The 20,452-nt window shown below is 35.5% G+C and overlaps 1 protein-coding gene, 1 non-coding gene and 1 pseudogene across 8 annotated transcripts in view; all 3 read left to right on the forward strand.

Moving 5' to 3' along the window:
• CNOT1 (CCR4-NOT transcription complex subunit 1) overlaps positions 1–20,452 on the forward strand; it is a 99,652-nt gene that overhangs the window by 52,759 nt on the left and 26,441 nt on the right. For 3 of the 7 annotated variants that reach the window (XM_025447839.3, XM_025447843.3, XM_049098061.1), the window contains exons 17-25: positions 10,208–10,358; positions 11,564–11,765; positions 12,827–12,973; positions 14,112–14,236; positions 14,655–14,941; positions 15,879–15,957; positions 18,008–18,238; positions 18,558–18,698; positions 19,590–19,769. In XM_025447839.3, the coding sequence (XP_025303624.1) occupies positions 10,208–10,358; positions 11,564–11,765; positions 12,827–12,973; positions 14,112–14,236; positions 14,655–14,941; positions 15,879–15,957; positions 18,008–18,238; positions 18,558–18,698; positions 19,590–19,769 (1,543 nt within the window). The remainder of the gene's footprint in view (positions 1–10,207; positions 10,359–11,563; positions 11,766–12,826; positions 12,974–14,111; positions 14,237–14,654; positions 14,942–15,878; positions 15,958–18,007; positions 18,239–18,557; positions 18,699–19,589; positions 19,770–20,452) is intronic. The other 4 variants (XM_025447841.3, XM_025447845.3, XM_025447840.3 and 1 more) reach the window with 2 other exon arrangements.
• LOC125752938 (60S ribosomal protein L5-like) lies at positions 1,477–10,126 on the forward strand (annotated as a pseudogene).
• Positions 10,656–10,791, forward strand: LOC112660743 (small nucleolar RNA SNORA50). Its single transcript, XR_003137180.1, has one exon. It is a non-coding gene; the product is annotated as a small nucleolar RNA SNORA50 (small nucleolar RNA).

Here is a 20,452-nt window from a genome sequence, read left to right on the forward strand (position 1 = left end):
ATTAAGCAGTGAAACCATCTGGTCCTGGGCTTTATCTTCTGGGTAGTTTTAAATTACAGATTCAATATCTTGTTATAGATCTATGCAGATTTTCTTTTCTTTTTTAAGATTCTTATTTTTAAGTGATCTGTATAACCAATGTAGTGCTCGAATTTACAACCCTGAGATCAGGAGTCACATGCTGTACTGACTGAGCCAACCAGGTGCCCCTATCCAGATTTTCTTTTTCTTTTCTTTTTTTCCTTTTGAATCAGTTTAGGTAGTTTGTGTCTTTTCTAGGAGTTTTCATTTTATTCCTTTATACTATATCCTTGTAATCGTTCTCATTTCTCTAAGTTTGGTAGCAATATCCTCTCAGTTCCTGGTTTTAGTTATTTGACCCCTTTCTTGTCTTTGTGGCTTAAATGGATGTCAATCTTGTTTACCTTTTCAGAGAGACAACTTTTGGTTTGTTTTTCTTTCTTGTTTTTCTGTTCTCCATTTATTTCAATTCTCAACTTTATTATTTTCTTTCCTTCCTATTTTGGGTTTAGTTTGAACTTTTTTTTTCTTTTAAAGATTTTTCATTTATTCATTCATGATAGACACGGGGGGTGGGGTGGGTAGAGAAACAGGCAGAGTGGACTCCATGCAGGGAGCTGACGTGGGACTGGATCCCAGAACCCCAGGATCATGCCCTGGGTCAAAGGCAGGCGCTAAACCACTGAGCCACCCAGGGATCCCCTAGTTTGAACTTTTTAAAGCTAAGATGGAAAGTTTGGCTTTTTATTTGAGATTGTTCTTAACTGGGGCATGTATGGCTTTGAATTTTCACTATGAAATACTTTAAGTTTGGTATTACATATTTTTTGTTTTCATCTGAAAGTATTTTGTATTTCCTTTAACCCCACAAGAATATGTTGTATTTAATTTCCCCATATTTGGGGACTACCTGATTTTTGTTTTGTTACTGATTTTTAGTTTTATTCAATTGGGAGTGGAGAATATGCTTTATACGATTTTAGTCTCTTGAAATTTATGGAGACTTATTGTATGGCCTAATTGTGGTGTATCCTGGAGGATTTCCCATGTGCCCTTGAAAAGGATGTGTAGTCTGCTGTTGGGTAGAGTGTCCTGTATATGTTTGTTAGGATTAGTTGGTTTTATACTGTTGTTGAAGTCTTCTATTCCTTGTTTAACTGCTCTGTGGTTCTGTTATTTTTTTAAAGTTGAGATATACTTGACATTGTGTTAGTTTGTGTATGTGTTGATTTGATACATTTATATATTGCAATATACAATTATTACAATAATGTTAGCTAACACCTCTGTCACATTATGTAACTATCATTTCTTTTTTGTGGTAGGTACAATTCTTGTCTCTTAGCAACTTTGACTTGTATAATACAGTATTGCTGACTATCAATTATTGAAAGTAGGGTATAGAAGCCTCCAACTATTTTTGAGTTGTCTATTTCTCCCTTCAGTTTTCCCTTCATGTGTTTGGGGGCTCTGTTTTTAAAGGTATGTATGCTTATGATTATTACATGTCTTCCTGTAAGAAGGATTGGCTTTTTTTGTTAGTATTAAATGCTTTTCTTAGTTCCTGTTAATTTTTTTCTTAATGGCTATATTTTGTTTGGTATTAGTGGAGCCATTGTAGTTCTCTTTTTGTAAATGTTTGCATGGTATCTTCTTTCATCTTTTACCTTCAAGTTACAGGACAACATATAGTTGGATAATTTTTTTAAAATCCATTTTGACCATTTCTTTTAACTGGAGTATTTAATCTATTAATATTTAATGTGATTACTGATAATTTATTCATGTCACTATTTTTCTATATATTTTATGTCAGTTTTTTTCTTTCATTCCTCTGTTACTGCCTCCTTTACTGTTAAGTAGATATCTTGTAGTGTGTCATCTTAAGTCTCTTATTTCCTTGAATATATGCTTTTGAGGTTTTTAAAAAAAATTAAAAAAAAAATTTTTTTTTACTTAGTAGTTACCTGGTATTAAAATTAACATTTTAACATAAAACAACCTAGTTCTGTTTAATTCCAACTGAATTTCAGTAGAATGCAAAAATTTACTCAATTAGGTTCCCTTTCTCCTTCATTGGCTGCTGTTAGATTACACCTCTGTATGTTGTGTGTCTATCAAAAAATGTATAATTATCTTGTACAGTAAATGTCCTTTAAGTAGGAGCTAGGTCTGTGGCAAGCTGTGGACACTGGTCTCTGTTCTGCAAGATGGGTTTGTTAAAGTTGTCAAGAATAAGGCTTATCTCAAGAGATACCAAGTGAAATTTAGAAGACAAGAGGGTAAAACTGATTATTATGCTTAAAAAGTCTTGGTAATTAGGATAAAAATAAGAACAGCACATCCAAATATAGGATGATAGTTCACATAACAGATGTCATTTGTCAGATTGTTTATGCTGGTATAGGAGGAGATACGATACTTTCTGCAGCTTATACTTACGAATACCAAAGTATAGTGTGAAGTTTAACTTGACAAATTATGCTGCAGCATATTCTACTGGTCGGCTGCTGGCCTACAGACTTATTATTATTAGTAGGTTTGGATTGGACAGCATCTATGAAGGCCAAGTGGAGATGACTGAAGATGAATACAATGTGGAAAGCATTGATGGTCAGCCTGGTACCTTCACCTGCTATTTGGATGCAGGGTTGGCCAGAACTACTACTGGAAATGAAGTTTTTGGGATCCTCATGGGAGCTGCAGATAGAGGCTTTCTTGTCTGTCCCTCATAGTACCAAACAGTTCCCTGCTTATAATATAGAAAGCAGGGAATTCAATGCTAAGTACATCAGAAGCACATTATGGGTCAGAATGTTGCAGGTTATATGTATTATCTAATGGAAGAAGAGGAAGATGCTTACATGAAACAATTCTCCGCTCTCATGGCTGGGTCAGCTGATGGAGCATGTGACTCTTGATCTTGGGGTAGTGAGTTCAAGCCCCATGTTAAGTGTGGAGATTACTTAAAAATAAAATCTTTAAAAAAACCCAAACCATTCTCTAAATATATAAAGAACAAAGTAACTCTAAACATGGTGGAGGGGATGTATAAGAAAGCTCACAGTGCTATATGAGAGAATTGAATCTATGAGAAGAAGCTTAAGAAAGAAGTTAAAAAGAAGAGATGGAACTGTCCCAAAATGTGTCTCGCTCTGAAGAAAGATGAGGTAGCCTAGAAGAACACAAGCTTTTGTAGATTTTAGGAAGTGGCCACTGAGAACTAATAAACTATAATTTCTATGAAGATTTTTTTGGCTAAAGACCGTAATAAACTTATTCACCAAGCCAAAAAAGAAAGAACAAGTAGGAGATTTAAAAAAAAGATTATAAACAAAAAAAACCACACTTCTGTACTATGTTTTTATATTAATCTATATTACTTTACTGATGCTCTTATTTTTTTCATATTGATTCAGGGTACTGTGCGGTGTCCTTCATTTCAGTTATGGATCCCCTTTATTTTATTTCTTGTTAGGGTGGGTCTTTTTTAAGAATGAATTTCCTCAGCTTTGGTTTATCTAGGAATGTCTTGGTTTCTTCTTTGTTTTTGGAGGTCAGTTTTGTAAAATAGGGTTCCAGATTGACTCTGCTTTTCCTTCAGCTTTTTGACTATGCAATTCCACTGCTTTCCGGAGTCCATAGTTTCTGATAAGACATCAGCTGTTAAATTTTTTTAAGGCTCCTTTGTGTGCACTGAGTTTCCTCCTTGCTGTTAAGCTACTCTCACGGTCTTTTTTTAATTCAGCAGTTTGATTATATGGTTTCCAGGTTTGGACTTGTGTTTATATTACTTGGAGTTGTGGAGCTTCTTGGGTGTGTAGTGTAATGGTTTTCATCAAATTCAGGAAGTTTTCAGCTGTTATTTCAATAGATTTGAAGTTACTTCAACAAATATTTTCTTTCTTTTTTTTTTTTTTTAATTTTTATTTATTTATGATAGTCACAGAGAGAGAGAGAGAGAGAGGCACAGAGACACAGGCAGAGGGAGAAGCAGGCTCCATGCACTGGGAGCCCGACGTGGGACTCGATCCTGAGTCTCCAGGATCGCACCCTGGGCCAAAGGCAGGAGCCAAACCGCTGCGCCACCCAGGAATCCCAACAAATATTTTCTTCTCCCTTTCCATCTCATCTCTTCTGGGACTCCCATTATATATATGTTGGTACATTTGGTAGTGTTCCACCTGTCTCTATGTCCTTTTCTCTCCCTCCCTTCTTTTTACTTTCAGTTTTCAGGCTAGATAATTTTAGTTATCTTCAAGTTCATAGATTCTCTTTTGGCTTGCATGAATCTGTCCTTGGGAACTTGTAATGAAGTTTTCAATTACTATATTTTCAATTTTATTCATTTTTTCTATATTTTTCAACTTTAAAGGAAATAATTCTTTTTTTTTTTTTTTTAAGATTTTATTTATTTATTCATGAGAGACCCACACACACAGAGGCAGAGACACACGCAGAGGGAGAAGCAGGCTGCCTGTGGGAGCCTGATGCAGGACTCGATCCCAGGACTCCAGGGTCATGCCCTGGGCCGAAGGCAGGCGCCAAACTGCTGAGCCACCCAGGGATCCTCAAAGGAAATAATTCTTAAGGTTTATTTATTCAAGCCATTTCTACATCTACATGTGAGACTCAAACTCAGGACCCTGAGATGAGGAGTCTTATAACAACCAGCCAAATGCCTTAGGAAATAATTTCTATTGACATCCTCTACTTTGAGGAACTTTTTTTTTTTTTTTTTTTAAGATTTATTTACTTCATGGAGAGTGAGAAAGCATGCTCATTTGGAGTGAGTGGCAAAGGGATGGGGGAGAGAGAGAGAAAATCCCAAGCCTTGAGATCACCACCCCAGCCAAAACCAAGAGTCACATGCCCAACTGGCTGAGTCATCCATCTCTGTGCACCCCTCCGCCACCTATAAGGATTTTTTTTTTTTTTTAAAAGCAATCTCTACGCCCAATTTGGGGCTGAAATTCAAAACCCTGAGATCAAGAGTTCTGTGCTCTACCAACTGAGCCATCTGGTCATCCTTTGAGGGGCATCTTTTAAATTTTTTCTTGTAGTTCTTTTAACCTGTTTTTCTTTAGTTCTTGGAACATATTTAAAATACCTGATTTAAAGTCTTTGTCTACTAAGTCCAACATGTCTTTTTCTCAGGACAGTTTTTGTTGATAGCATTTTATTGCAGTGCACAGGCTGTGTTTTGTTGTGTTTTTTGCATATATTGTAATTTGTGGTTGAAAACTGGTAATTTTAAATAATGTGGCAGTTCTTGAAATCAGGTTCTCCCCCTTCACCTGGATTTTTTTGTTTTGTTACTTTTATTCTTTTGTTTAGCGACTTTTCTGAATTATTTCTGTGGTGTCCATATTCTTTTTTGGTCATGTTTGGGCACTGATGTCTATGTTTGGGTAACCTTGTGGTGAGTTAAGATTGGGTGATTTTCTTAAATGTCAGAATCAGTAAGTTACTCTTCACCTTATGGTTTTGTGTGCATATTGGGGCACATCTTAACACTAAGCCAGTCACTTAACAATTCCTTGTTAGCCTTTACTTCATAGAGCATGAAGGTCAATTTGAGGCGAGAGCTTGTTCCTTTTCAGGTCTTTTGTGGGGCTATCACAGATTTAGGTATTGGCAATGTTCTACACATATCTGAGGACTAATTGATTCTCTGGGAAAATGAGAGTTTTTCCAAGTTTTCCTTTTAAACTTTTTGATTAACCTGTTGTTTGCTCAAACTGTTATCTTCCACCCCAGGCAGCCAGAAAATTAAAAGACAGTCATCAACAAATACCTCAGGAGGAGAAGGCTGTTTGCACTTGACCAGCTCTTAGGTCAGATAAAGATAAGGGTGCCATTGTAGTCCAAAGGGAATCCTTTTGTGAAATAATGACAGTTATCGCAGAATGAGGCTTTGAATATGCCTCAAACCAGTCCTGAAACCCTGTCCTGTGACTGTCCTGCCACTGGTTTTCTCTGTGATTGTGGGCTATTAATTTTCAAGGCTGCTGTGCAGCTGGAGAAGGGGGCATGGGAATAAAGCAAATTGAGATGCCAGAAAGCTTTCTTTTATTACTAAGATCTAGTCTTCCTGAAATAAAAATTTCTGGATTATTGTAAGCCTTTAGTCTCCAGAGTTCTGATAAAGTTGATTCTGATAGTTTTTGCCACTTTTCTAGTTGCTTTTTATGGAGGAAAGAATATTGGAGGGTTTTTTTTTGTTTTGTTTTTTTGTTTTTTTTTTTTTACTCCACCATTTTTTCTTATGTACTCTGTATTATTTTTTTGTAAGTTCCGAACCACATTAAACACCTGTGAGTCTGCTGTGCAGCTTAAACTATAACATTTTTTGGAGCTCACTTTGTCGTCTTCTCCATTCCTGTTTTCTAAACCTCTCCCATGTAGATCTTGAATTTTATTTTGCTTTTCTGTGCTTTTAAGAAAATTTACGCATATATATCCCTAACACAGTGTTCTCAGCCAAGGAGTATGTTGCTCCCTCAAAGTCATTTGATATTGTTATTGTTATAATCAGAGAGACACGTCCTTTTGGCATCTAGCAGATAAAATACAGGGTTGCTGCTAAACATTTTATAATGCACAGTAGAGCCTCCCACACTTGGATATTTCTTTGTTGTCAAGTCCAGAGTGCTAATAGTGCAACCGTTGAGAAACACTGCTTTATATTCTTAATATTCTAAAATATAAAGTTTTAGAATTTTGCCTTTCACATTTATATATTATAATCCACCTGGAATTAAATATTGGAAAATTTAAGAGCATATTGAAATTGGGAAAATTATTTTTTTATCTTTGAGAAGGTAATTTACCTAACTCTAGGTTTCAGTTTCTTTTGTTGATGTATTAGAAAAACCTATCTTCTTGAGAAATTTAATGAAATAATGCATGTAAAATGCCAAAGAAGGAAAGTTCTTCCAGTTAATATGTATAGAAGTAATTATGATGGAGTTAAACTTCAGTGGATGATAAAAGTTGTGAAAGAATGAGGATCAGGACAAGCACCCGATTTTGGAGGGTCTCCCCACAAATTACTTAATAATGTTATTATTAAGGGGAGCGTTGTAACAATTCAGTGGAGAAACCTGACAATTTAGTGGTCAAAGTGATCACCAGCTGTCTTGTGCCTCCTAATAAAACACACTAAAGGGGTACCTGGCTGGCTTAGAAGAGCATGTGACTCTTGTTCTTGGGGTGTAGTGAGTTTAAGCCCCATGTTGGGTGCAGAGGTTACTTAAAACAATGCACTGAGAAGAATATGATATAACTTATGTGGTAGTCCTGCCATAAATGCATCTAAAATCTAAGGTATCAGACAAACTCAAGCCAAGGGATATTGTATACAATATCTATTTTAAAAAAAATCAAGTTCAAGAAAGACAAATCATAGCTGATGAATTTCTCCATTTAAAGAAACTAAAGAGGTGACAACTCAATGTAGTAGATTGGATCCTGATCCAGGGGAAAAATATCAGTGAAGTACATTGTGGGAATAATTGATGTAATTTGAATATGGCCTATTTTATCAGTTATAAACTTCCTGGTGTTTATTGTTCTACGTGGTTATATAAGAAAATGTCCATGTTCTTAGAAAAACATAGTACAGTATTTAGGGGCAAAAGATAATGTCATCACAAACTTTTTGGAGGAGAGTGTAGAAAGAATGGCTAAACAAATTGGACAAAATGTATCTAATTAGTGAGTAAAGCATTTATGAGAGTTCCTAATGATATTCTAGCCTCCTATTAGTTTGAAACTGTCTAAGAAAGTTCTTTCACAAAGTTGAAAGTTTTTTCAAATAGTAAAAAATACTTTAACCATAGTTGATGAATTTAAGATACCCAGTATATTAAATTAATATTTTAACACCTGAAATGATTCCTATCATTAGTGACATCTTGATAGTTAAAATTAGCTAATCATTTCTTTTTTGTGTAATACATAAAATAATGTGTCTTAAAATTGTAGGCATTTTGTTTTCAGTGCAGCATAATGATTATTATTTACTACTAGAAGTCATTAACTCATGGCATAGGTATTTTTGCAATGGTTTCTTTTTTTTTTTTAATATTTTTTATTTATTTGTTCATGAGAGACACACAGAGAGAGGCAGAGACATAGGCAGAGGGAGAAGCAGGCTCCCTGTGGGGAGCCTGATGCAGGACTTGATCCCAGGACCCCAGAATTCCAGGACCCCAGGATCACGACCTGAGCCAAAGGCAGATGCTCAACCACTGAGCCACCAGGCATCCTGGAATGGTTTCTTTTTTAATTAAAAGGGTTCTTTGTGGCTCTTACCCCCGTCTTCCTCTATAGGTAATAATTTTCATTTATATTGATGTTATCTTTGCATTTTTAAAAATATTTATTTGTATGTTTCTCTCTTATAGGAAAGGCAGTATATTATATACTATTGCAATATGCTTTCATTTGATCATATATCCTAGAGTTCACTCCATAGAATTAGAGAGCTTCCTTGTTCCTTTAATTACTGCATAGTACTCCATTGAATAGATGCTTATGCTTTAGTAAACTAGTCTCCTTGGTGAGATTTCTGATTGTTTTTGCTATGTATCATCAATAGTGTTGCAGTAAATAATATGTTGTATCCATTGTCTTTGCCAGTATATATTTGGGATCATAAGAAGTAGAGCTGTTGGGTTAAATGCATGTATAATTTTGTTAGGGTGCTGCAAAATTTCCCTCCATAGGAAGTTTTCCATTTTATATAACTACCAGTAGTGATGAAAATATCTGTTTCCCCGTAGCCTTGCTGATGGAGTATTTGCTAATCTGAAAGATGAAACTCATATGTCCATGAAGTTTTAATTGTAGGAGAGTGGGTATTTTGAACCTAGATACATAGAGGCTAGAGAGAGCTACTCACATTTTTCCTATTTGAACTGTGTTTGCAGCATCTTTTGGAAATTAACAGTTTTAATTTTTATTACTAAGGTAAATAAGTAGACTCACACCTTTAGTACTTGGCATGTGCTTCTTCTTTTCCATGTTATGTTAATATTTTTCTTCCTTGCGTTCTTTAATGGGTGAAAAAAATAACTCCTTGTTCATTTAAATTTGTAATCTATATTGGAGTCACTGTGTCTTTCATATTGGCACAAGAAAGAATTTTTTTTTTTACAAGCAAGAATTTTGTAGATTTTGCTGTAGTGATTTAATGTACAGTTTTTTTCCCCCCAAATTTGAAACCGCGTTGTTCTCTTGAGTGACTACTTTTTATCTCTTGATGCCCAATAGTTAGATTCTGAATTTAGGAGGGAAGATTTAAGATGGTATCAAGTTTGTTAGGGTTGAGGAGTACAAGGGATTTCTACAGTTTTATGAAGCAATAACACCTTAAGAAAGGAAGGTGAGTTTTTCACTAAATAAACATTTATCCTACTTGATGTTTTAGAAGTCAATTCTTTACGTGCTTGTCAAGTGTAGTGACTATGCATGTGGTATTTTTATCTATACTTAAGTAAATGTGTTGTCTTCAACTATGAGAAAATAGTATTGAAATTTCTTCTCTGTTTGGTATGTTGAGGTGTAGGCATAAGTTTTGAAAACTTGGTTGAGGATATGTAATGTTTCTTACAGTGTTTTAAAATATGTTTGTTGTACCATATACAAAGTTTAGTTTCAGAGGTATAAATTAGGTCTCTTCAAGATCGAGCCAGGGCTCAGAAAATCCTTTTGATTAGTGATAGTTGCAAAGACATGGAGTATGGTGGAAATTTAGCTATATGTTTTAGCAGGTTTTCTTTATTAGAAAATTAGGTTTGGAGGATACCTGGGTGGCTCAGCAGTTGAGCGTCTGCCTTTGTCTCAGGAGGACGTGGGATCGAGCCCCGCAGCAGGCTCCTTGCAGGGAGCCTGCTTCTCCCTTTGCCTGTGTCTCTGCTTCTCTCTGTGTGTCTCATACATACATACATAAATAAAATCCTAAAAAAGAAAGTTAGGTTTGGGGTACCTGTTCTGTTGGGTAAGCATCTGACTCTTGATCTCAGCTCAGGACTTGATCTCAGAGTTGTGAGTTCAAGTCCCACATTGGGCTCCAGGTTGGGCATAGAGCCTACTTAAAAAAAAAAAAAAAATCAGATTTGTTTATTTAGGTGTTCTGAGGAATAGAAAGTGACACTTTTCACTTTTCTTCTGTCTTTAGGAGTGTTTCTCAGGAGTTATCAGAAACCATTCTCACCATGGTAGCCAATTGCAGTAATGTTATGAACAAGGCCAGACAGCCACCACCTGGAGTTATGCCAAAAGGACGCCCTCCTAGTGCTAGCAGCTTAGATGCCATTTCTCCTGTTCAGGTAAATGAGTGCTACAACTGGTACATCTGCATTTGTTCATAGACTTGGAATAGAATAAACTTCTACATCATTAGTAATCTCTTAAAGGAAAATTTGTCTAAATTTATTATCTTATAGATACCTGCATGTCTAGCATCCACTACTACATTTTAAAGGAGATCCATAAATAGGCATTGTAGTTGAGGATAGACTTTAATAATTAAATAGAACATAACTCTGAGAGGAAAGATGCAAAACAGTTTATTTAGGTAAATGGTAAGGGCTTTTTAAAATAAGAATAACGTAGACTTGAGAAATAAGCACTGCCTTTGAACCTGATGTGTCTTGTTTGTAGCTTCACGGGCCAAGCAACAGTGCTAGAGCATAAGGACTTGTTATAACTGGGGCTCTTCAGCTCTCAACTGAACTGCTCTTTTAAAAACAAGGTACATTTAAGTTACTCCCTGACACCAACCACCCCCCTTCTCTCTGGGAGCAACATATTCTACTTCTGTTTTCATCTGCATTGATTGGCAGATTGGGGTTTAAGAAAAAAAAAAAGAACATTTAGTGATTCCGCAGGGGCCACTTTATATAAAAGGCATTTTGTTTACCATTTTCTGTGTCATGAAGGTTTGAAAAGAATGCCACAAACTAAGAAACTTGAAAGTTCAGTTATTAGATATTTTAAAAGATCTTTTGGTAAATAGCATACCTTGTTTTTTGTTTGTTTTAAATTAGAGCTGATCTCCAACCCTCAAGATCTTCACATTTTGAGTAGATTTATTTGTTTTGACTGAAAGATTTATTTCTAATTGCTAAACTTTTATTATGTTGAAAATTAAATAACATAGTTTCTTTCTGTTGTAAAGGGGTTTATTGGAAAATTTAAAGACCTTATTTAACAATTGTCCTGTGTCACTATTAAGTGCTTAGTGCTATGGCCTCAGGGCAATTCTTTTAAATGTTACTAACTGTTATTCATGAAGTTTTGTATTCCTCATATTATGGCTCTGGTCCTTTGGCAGAGGCTAACTCTTTAAACCTACTGTCATACAGTAAGAAAAACAACTAGCACAGTTGACTTGATTTGAGGATTTAGGTATCATCATGATTGCTCGGGGTTTTGCAGTTTTATATGAAGAGCTAAAGATTTCTTTACCTGTGTCATATGTCTGTATGTTCTTGAAGTATGTTTAATACATTTTTATAATGTTTTTCTTTAGATTGACCCTCTTGCTGGAATGGCATCTCTTAGTATAGGTGGTTCAGCTGCCCCTCACACCCAGAGTATGCAGGGTTTTCCTCCAAATTTGGGTTCTGCATTCAGTACCCCTCAGTCACCAGCAAAAGCATTTCCACCCCTTTCAACCCCAAATCAGACAACTGCATTCAGTGCTATTGGAGGAATTTCGTCACAGCTTCCAGGTAAGGGGGGAGGGGAGGTAGTGGTGGCTGATGAGAGTGCAGATTATTTGTAAATCTCACTTCACTTTAGTGTGTGGTAAAGTGTTTGGAATCAATTTGATAATGAAAGCTGTTTAAATTATAAAGGCTGTTTCAATCTTCAAAGCTGGGAAGAGAAAACTATACTATGATAATATTCAAATTGTAAGGATTCTGTATTACCAAATGATAGTATAGACAGTAACAACTATTAATCACACTCTGAAAGATGGGGGTTTAGCTAAAGAATTCATAGCTTTATGAATCATTCAAGGTTGGTATAATAAAGGTAGAAAATATTTCACATATCTGATTGAGGTATATGTTCTGCTTCATTGCACCTCACCTACCTTGAAAATGATAGTAAAACCCTAAAACTTTTTCAGTTACTGCAAGTATTTTGGCTTTGAACTTTATATTGAAGTGAAGATTACATTTTTTCTCTTCTCCTTTACCCATTTGTTTCTCCTAAGCTCTCTGCATCTTTTATCTTCAGAGTGTAAGTTTTAGTGTACAAAAATTTAAGGACTGAAAATGTATGACTGTAACCTAATTAACAATGCTGCTATATGGTTTTAGCCCTGATTGTTGATTTATTTAAGTCAAAGCTAACTTCCTTCATAAGGAAGGAAATAACTTCTTAGCATAGTTCTAATTATTATGAATTCTGTTTGCCAGAGTTGAGAGGAATAAGAAAGTCCCGGCTCATGCCACCTGGAAGATAGTATGAAATTCTTTAGAAAAGCAAATCAGTTCCTTTTATTTTGACTCCCTTATTTGTCATATCACATGAGAATATACAGTTAAAGATTTGCATTATAATCTTATTAAGAAAGTAGACTCATGAATAATTCTAAATGCTGATGACATTTTAGGGATTGTCCATTTTTATCTACTTTTATTAATTTAGATTCTCTATAAAATAGACGTTCTAAGGGAATTTACAAAGATCACTCTTTCAAATGAGATACTGTATCTGTGATGTAAGTGAAGTCAAGAATATGAGTAATGATAAGACTTCTGGCTGCTTTCCTTCTTTCTAGTAGGTGGTCTTGGCACAGGCAGCCTGACTGGTATAGGAACTGGGGCTCTCGGACTCCCTGCAGTGAATAACGATCCTTTTGTACAGAGGAAACTGGGCACCTCTGGATTGAACCAGCCTACATTCCAGCAGAGTAAGATGAAACCTTGTAAGTGGTAGTGTTGTCTGTGATTGTGAAGTGTGACTGATGCACATAAAGCTCTTTAGATTTCCAATTTGTTGCCACTAGAGTTATGTGGACTTAATAAACATTGACTTATTCTTAACTTAAAAATATTGACTTATCCTAATATATTGTTACTAGGGCCATATGTTGATGTGCCTCCTGGATCAGTAGGAATTACTTTTTACAAACTTTGAGTTACTAAAATGAATTAAGGTATCATTCCACCTTTGATCTGGATTGTTAGAAAAGTATGACGGTTAGTAAGAGGTAGCATCTTTTAGGGGCATTACTCTAAAAGTAAGAAATACTGTAAAAAGTCACTTTTAGGAATTTAAATGTATGTATATAAATTTTATACTTGCCCTAAAATTGTGTTGGTGGTGGTTTTTGTTTTTGTTTTTAACAATACAGGAGCAGCCATGAGAATTTCAGATTTCTGTTTCAGCCTGGCAGTTTATAAAGCAATTTATTTTAAGGTTAAAGCTTTTATGATATGTCTAGCCTTATATTTAATAAATATTGCCATATAACATGTATGATGTAACTTGGAAAACAGTTTTTAATGTAAGTTAACTCTCAAAGTCAGAAGTCCTCTTTGTAAATACATAAGTGTGATTTACTTACAAATACCCGTGTTTTTGGACAAAATACTCATTATACAGGATTTGAAAGTATACCAGTTGACTTGAAAATGTTAGTGTGAAAGGCTTGTCTGAATGTTATGTTCTGTAGCATGCTTTGTGTTTTATATCAGTGTGTCATGCACATGCATTGGTAATTCTTACATGTTAGATGTTTTTATTATAAAGTAGTGAAGACTTGTTCATGGCAAGTGAGGTTAAGGGTAAGTGCATTGTGAATTTGAATGTAGTGAGCTTTCATGGTTAAAGCCTGATGAAGAAATAATAAGAACTATAGTCACAAGACAATTTTGATAAAATCTTTTATATGTACCTAAAATACTTGAATATTGATCCATGGCCACTTAATAATTTCTTCATTTTCTTCATTTTTTCCCTTAAAATTAAAATCGTATTGTTCTCTTTGGCTATCCTGTGTGTTTTATGGGCGACTGGGGAATAAGTTGAAATGCCCACTGGTTGCCTTTCTGTTCTAACAGCGGACTTGTCTCAGGTGTGGCCAGAGGCAAATCAGCACTTTAGTAAAGAGATAGATGATGAAGCAAACAGCTATTTTCAGAGAATATATAATCACCCACCACATCCAACTATGTCTGTTGATGAGGTAAGTGTCTAGGGTATTCTAATACTTTATGTAAATGTGAAAGTAAATATCTCTTTCGAAGTTTTTAGAAATTCAGTTCCGAATGTTCTCCTATATCTATGTACCCTTTGAAATCTTAACATTCATCTCAGGCTCAGTGTATTGTTAAATATTTTGCTTAACAATTCTTTTTTTAAAGATTTTTTTCAAGTGTGTTTATTCTTTATAGTAATCTTTACACCTAATGTGGAGCTTGAATGCACGACCCCAAGATGAAGAGATGCTTGCTCTTCTAAATGAGCCAGCCAGCCTCCTCCAACCTTAAAGATTTTGTTTTTAAAAGTATATTCTTTTTAACAATTCTTTGAAGAATATGTAAGGAATGCTTTCCATAATAGTTTTCTTTATGCGTGTTTTGTTTTTGTCTTGCCTTTTCTAGGTATTAGAAATGTTACAGAGGTTTAAAGATTCTACCATAAAGAGGGAACGAGAAGTCTTTAACTGTATGCTGAGGAACTTATTTGAAGAATATCGATTTTTCCCCCAGTACCCTGATAAAGAGTTACATATAACAGCCTGCCTGTTTGGTGGGATAATTGAAAAAGGACTGGTCACTTACATGGCATTAGGTCTTGCCCTGCGATACGTTCTTGAAGCCTTACGCAAGCCTTTTGGTTCCAAAATGTATTATTTTGGGATTGCTGCACTAGATAGATTTAAAAATAGGTGAGTGAATAGGTTTTCTATGAAGCATCTCTCTCTCTCTCTCTCTCTCTCTCTCTCTCTCTCTCTTTTTTAATTAATTAATTTATTTTAGAGAGAGCATATGCCAGAGTGGGAGGGGCGGAAGGAGAGAGCATCTCAAGCAGATTCCACACTAAGCAGAGAGCCCAACTTGGGGCTTGATCTCACCACCTCAAGATCCTGACCTAAGCCAAAACCAATGTCAGGTGCTTAAACTACTGTGCCACCCAGGCACCCCTGAAGCATCTCTTTTTTAATATAATAAAAAATAATAACTATCATTTATCAACTAGTTCTTGTTATGCCTTATTATTATATGTATTTTAACAACTGTATGAAGTAAAAGAGGAGGAATTGAAAAAATTTCTTTATAATTATCAAAGAAGTGGTAGGAAAAGTATAAACTAAAATAGTTCTTTTGTTACTGTTTATTGAAATATACTTTAGATACAGTGAAAGTCACCATTTTAGCTTTTAGTTCTTTGAGTTTTGGCAAAATTTACACAGTTATGTGGCCTCCACTATCGTAATGAAGATACTGTATATTTTTGTCATTCCCAAGCAGTTTTCTTGTTTCCTCCTTTGTAATTTTGTGATCATCTTTGGTCCCTGGCAGTCACTGATCTGATTTCTCTCTAGTATTTCCAGTGTTCTTTAAGCAGAACCTTGCACAGTATTCTTGGAATTAGCATGATGGTTTTGAAATTATTCTGTATTGTATGTTTCAGTAGTTGTGTCTTTTTATTGCTGAGTAGCATTCCATTGTTTGGATTAACTGTGAATTGTTTTTCCATTTACCTGTTCATGAACATTTGAAATTATTTCCAGATAGTAATTTTAGTGGTTCATTGTAATCAAATTTTAACTGAAATAGGACCCTTACATGAAATAATGAATGAGTAAATGTTTTTGTTGACAGATTGAAGGACTATCCCCAGTATTGTCAGCACTTGGCTTCTATCAGTCACTTTATGCAATTTCCACATCATTTACAGGAGGTAAGTGTCTTTAATATCTAAAATCTATTAGTTGGAGAGTTTATTTTAATTTGATTTTGGAATTTCTGGGACTGGCATTAAGATTTCTTAATGATTGGCATGATACAGGGATATATACTATTTGCCATTTTGCAGCTTAATAATAGGTCATGAAAAATGTCATGCTTGGATTATCTTAGTGCTTTTGCTTCATATAATAAAAGTTTTTATCAGCTATTTTAGCTTTATAATGCTGTTGAAGAATATACATCTTGTGCTATTGCTAAGAATTCCTGCATGGTGGGATGCCTGGGTGGCTCAGTGGTTGAGCATTTGCTTTTGGCTCAGGGTATGATTCTGGGTCCGGGATCGAGTCCTGCAATCGGGTTCCCTGAAAGGAGCCTACTTCTTACTCTGACTGTGCCTGTGCCTGTGCCTGTGCCTCTCTCTGTCTCTCATGAATAAATAAAATCTTTTAAAAAATATTAATATGAGCCACGAGTATTGCTCATTCATGTGAGGGATTGGGAGAATATGCCACTATTGTAGTACGATGTAGGAAAGCAGAGTTTTTAATACTAACATGAGAAGTCAGAGGTTTACCACAATAAAATGTGTTTGGAATTCAGATCTGGGAATATAGACCTTGGAAAAGTGAAGACAAAGAGAAGTGGCATGGAAATGATCACACAAAATAGTGGTCTCCAGCAACCCCTCTTAACAAGATAATAGCTAGAGGGTGAGAGAGAGGTTATTTGTATTTCTATACTTAGTCAATTTATTTTTATTTATTTATTTTTAAAAATATTTTATTTATGTGTTCATGAGAGACACAGACAGAAAGAGGCAGAGGGAGAAGCAGACTCCCTACAAGAAGCCCGATGTGGGACTTGATCCTGGGATCATACCCTGAGCCGAAGGTTGAACATTGAAAAATGTTTAACTTCAGAGCCACGCAGGCGTCCCTATACTTAGTCAATTTAAAGTGTTATACTTTATTCAGAAATTGCCTTTCCTATTTGAAAATGCCCTTTATTTTTTTTAAAGATTTATTTATTTCAAAAGTGAGGTTGGGGGGGAAGGGCGGAGGAGAGAGTCTTAAACAGAAGCCTTGCTGAGTGTGGAACCCAACACGGGGCTTGATTTCACAACCCTGAGATTGAGCCAAAATCAAAAGTTGGATGCTTAACCAACTATGCTACCCAGGTGCATCGAAAATGTCCTTTTTTGATTAAAGTTATATGTCTAGATAGTTTTTTGTTTAGAAAGGGAGGGGGAGGGGCAGAGGGAGCAAGAAAATCTTAAGCAAGGCTCTTCACCCAGTTCAGAGCCAGATGCGTGCAGGGCTCGATATCACAGTCCTGAGATCATGACTTGAGCTGAAATCAAGAGTTGGACACTTAACCGACTGAGCCACCCAGCCACCTCTGGATAGTATTTTTTTTGTTTTGTTCAGGCCTAAACTGCTGGAAATAGGATCAGGAACCATCTATCAGTTTTCTAATTTGTGTATGGAAAGGTGGTTGAGTGGTCTGTGAAATTGAAAGAAGTCTGCCCTCTTGCTTATTACTCTCTCGTTGGCTGGGCTTTCTACAATGTGTTCCTTTATTTTGTAGTTATAGCTTTATTGGGAGGTAACTCACAGTGTATTTTTTTAGGCCTTAGGTTTCTCATCAGCATCCAATAAAAGAGATCAATTCAGTATAGAAATTAAAAATGTTAAAGTTTACATGTATTAAGGGATTTATGGAAGTATATATGAAGGTATCGGTGGCGGCTGTTTTGTAAGTTCTTCTCTAGAGTAGTTCCCTTGTAAATATTTTAAGACATACCAATATTTTACCTCCTAAAGAGTTCATGGTATCTACTTATGTATAATATATATATATATATATATATATATATATATATATATATGAATATGGACCAGAATGAGGCAAGGAGTGAGGGATATAGATGAACCAGAGGAGTGGTCTGAGGATTTCTCCCTTCTGAGAAGTGAGGGGAATGTAATTCTGAATTTTCAGTTTTTGTAAAGTCTTTTAATGTCTTTCCCTCTCCCTGTCCCTAGTATATTGAATATGGACAACAATCTAGAGATCCTCCTGTGAAAATGCAGGGCTCTATTACAACCCCTGGAAGTATTGCACTGGCTCAGGCCCAGGCTCAGGCCCAGGTTCCAGCAAAAGCTCCCCTTGCTGGTCAGGTTAGCACGATGGTAACCACCTCAACAACCACCACTGTTGCTAAAACGGTTACAGTCACCAGGCCAACCGGAGTCAGCTTTAAGAAAGATGTGCCAGTAAGTAGATCTTTTTTCTTTTCTCGGGTATTTTATGTTGTAATGTCTCCAGTAGTGAGCATTATTTTAATTTTAATATAAATATCACATGCCTACTAAATGTAAAGACCAGCATTTCTTCTTTATTATCTCCCCTCCCCAGATTTCCCAGAGGCAGGCACTATTAATAGTTCAATATATATTTTTGCCAACACTTTCCAGTGTACAGTTGTGTATATACCATGTGTATGTTTTTTTACTAAAGGAATCAGTATACATTTTCCCCTGGGATTTGTCAAGCAGGCATTTCAGTTTATGTTCTGTACTTTATTTTTTTTAGCCTTCTATTAATACTACAAATATAGACACGTTGCTTGTGGCCACAGATCAAACTGAGAGAATTGTAGAGCCCCCAGAAAATATCCAAGAGAAGATTGCTTTTATCTTCAATAATCTCTCACAGTCAAATATGACCCAAAAGGTGAGCACAATGTAATAGTTTATATACCATTATGAATGCTGTCTATTCTTACCCATAACGGGTTGGGGGGATTTATTCTTGATGTTTTGCACCCTTTGTAATACTTTAAAGGTTGATAGAATCAAAACAAGGAGAATGTAGATATACAATTAGTGGCTAAGGTTTTTGTAGACATTAAACAGCACTAGTTTTGCAGTTAGTTTCACAGGCTTTTGAAGTAATGGTCTCATCATGGTGGAAGGTTTCACTTCTGTCTCATCGCAACTCATGTCCTCCCAGAGACCATTCAGAGTTTTTATTAAGTGTCTAAGAACTGAGGTAGACTTTGTGCAAAGCATAAGAAATCCTTACCTTTCAAGATTATATTATAAGGTATTGGAAATGTGTACTTTAGCCAGTAAGATTAGCCTGAACAAGTATTTTTTGAGATATTATCCATATGCCATCTTTCAAAATCCCACCAGAATTGATTAGGGGGAAATAAGCTGTTATTGTCCTTTTGGAAGAGAAGTTTCCTGGAGATGGAAATTTAGGGAAAAAAAAGTTTTGGCATTAGGTCTGTTTATGATAGGTTGTACATTAATAATTTATTCAATTTTTGTCAAATGGAGAGTTGAGTAAAATGGAGGTGAGGGACTTCATGTTTTATAATTTTAAAGCTGAAAGCGGCCATAGATGTTTTAGTCCTTATCTCCCACAGTTTGAGAGATGACTGATTGTACTAACATGGAATTGAATATATATACTTAATGGCATATGTCTGATATGGGGAGCAAATAAAGCATGGTGCTTTAGCATCAAATTTTGCAAGGAGCCACATGTTGTGGTATTGATCACAGGAAAAAACACAAGACTGTATTTTATCTTTTAATTGTCATATTGGTTGGCTAGGTTGAAGAACTAAAGGAAACTGTGAAGGAAGAATTTATGCCTTGGGTTTCACAATACCTGGTTATGAAGAGAGTCAGTATTGAGCCAAACTTCCACAGCCTCTATTCAAACTTCCTTGACACGCTGAAGAACCCTGAATTTAATAAGATGGTTCTGAACGAGACCTACAGAAACATCAAAGTAAAATTTAGTTCTTGTATTTCTTTTCGTTACTGTTCTGAATTTGGAAATACCTGATTGTACAAGCAGAATTTTGGGGGATAGGTTGGCTGTTTTTTTCCTATATGTTGTCTATATTAGGTTATTTATGAAAGTTGCCCTAGGGTTTGTTTCAAATATGGAATTAAAATTCACGAAGAATTTGTTTTTATTTTTATTTATTTATTTTTTAAAAGAATTTAGTTTTATAGACGTGTACTGTTTATTTTGAAAGTAGCTATACTATTCTATTTTCATCATTCCATGCACAATTTAGAATCTTTATCTTCTATTGATGTCTTTAACTTTTTTCCCCTTCATATATGTAATAGGCTCTTAGCTGGAGTCCCTCAGGTTCTTTTTCAGGTCTTATAGAAAGATTAATAACTTATAATAACTTTGTTAAAAAGACAATGTTGCAGTGAATCTTTTATGTCTTCTTTTTTTTTATTTTTTTATTTATTTATGATAGTCACAGAGAGAGAGAGAGAGAGAGAGAGAGAGAGGCAGAGACATAGGCAGAGGGAGAAGCAGGCTCTATGCACCGGGAGCCTGATGTGGGATTCGATCCAGAGTCTCCAGGATCGCGCCCTGGGCCAAAGGCAGATGCCAAACCGCTGCGCCACCCAGGGATCCCCTTTTATGTCTTCTTAAGTGCCACATAT

This window comes from Canis lupus, chromosome 2 (genome assembly GCF_003254725.2).
Source record: "Canis lupus dingo isolate Sandy chromosome 2, ASM325472v2, whole genome shotgun sequence".
NCBI lineage: Eukaryota > Metazoa > Chordata > Mammalia > Carnivora > Canidae > Canis > Canis lupus.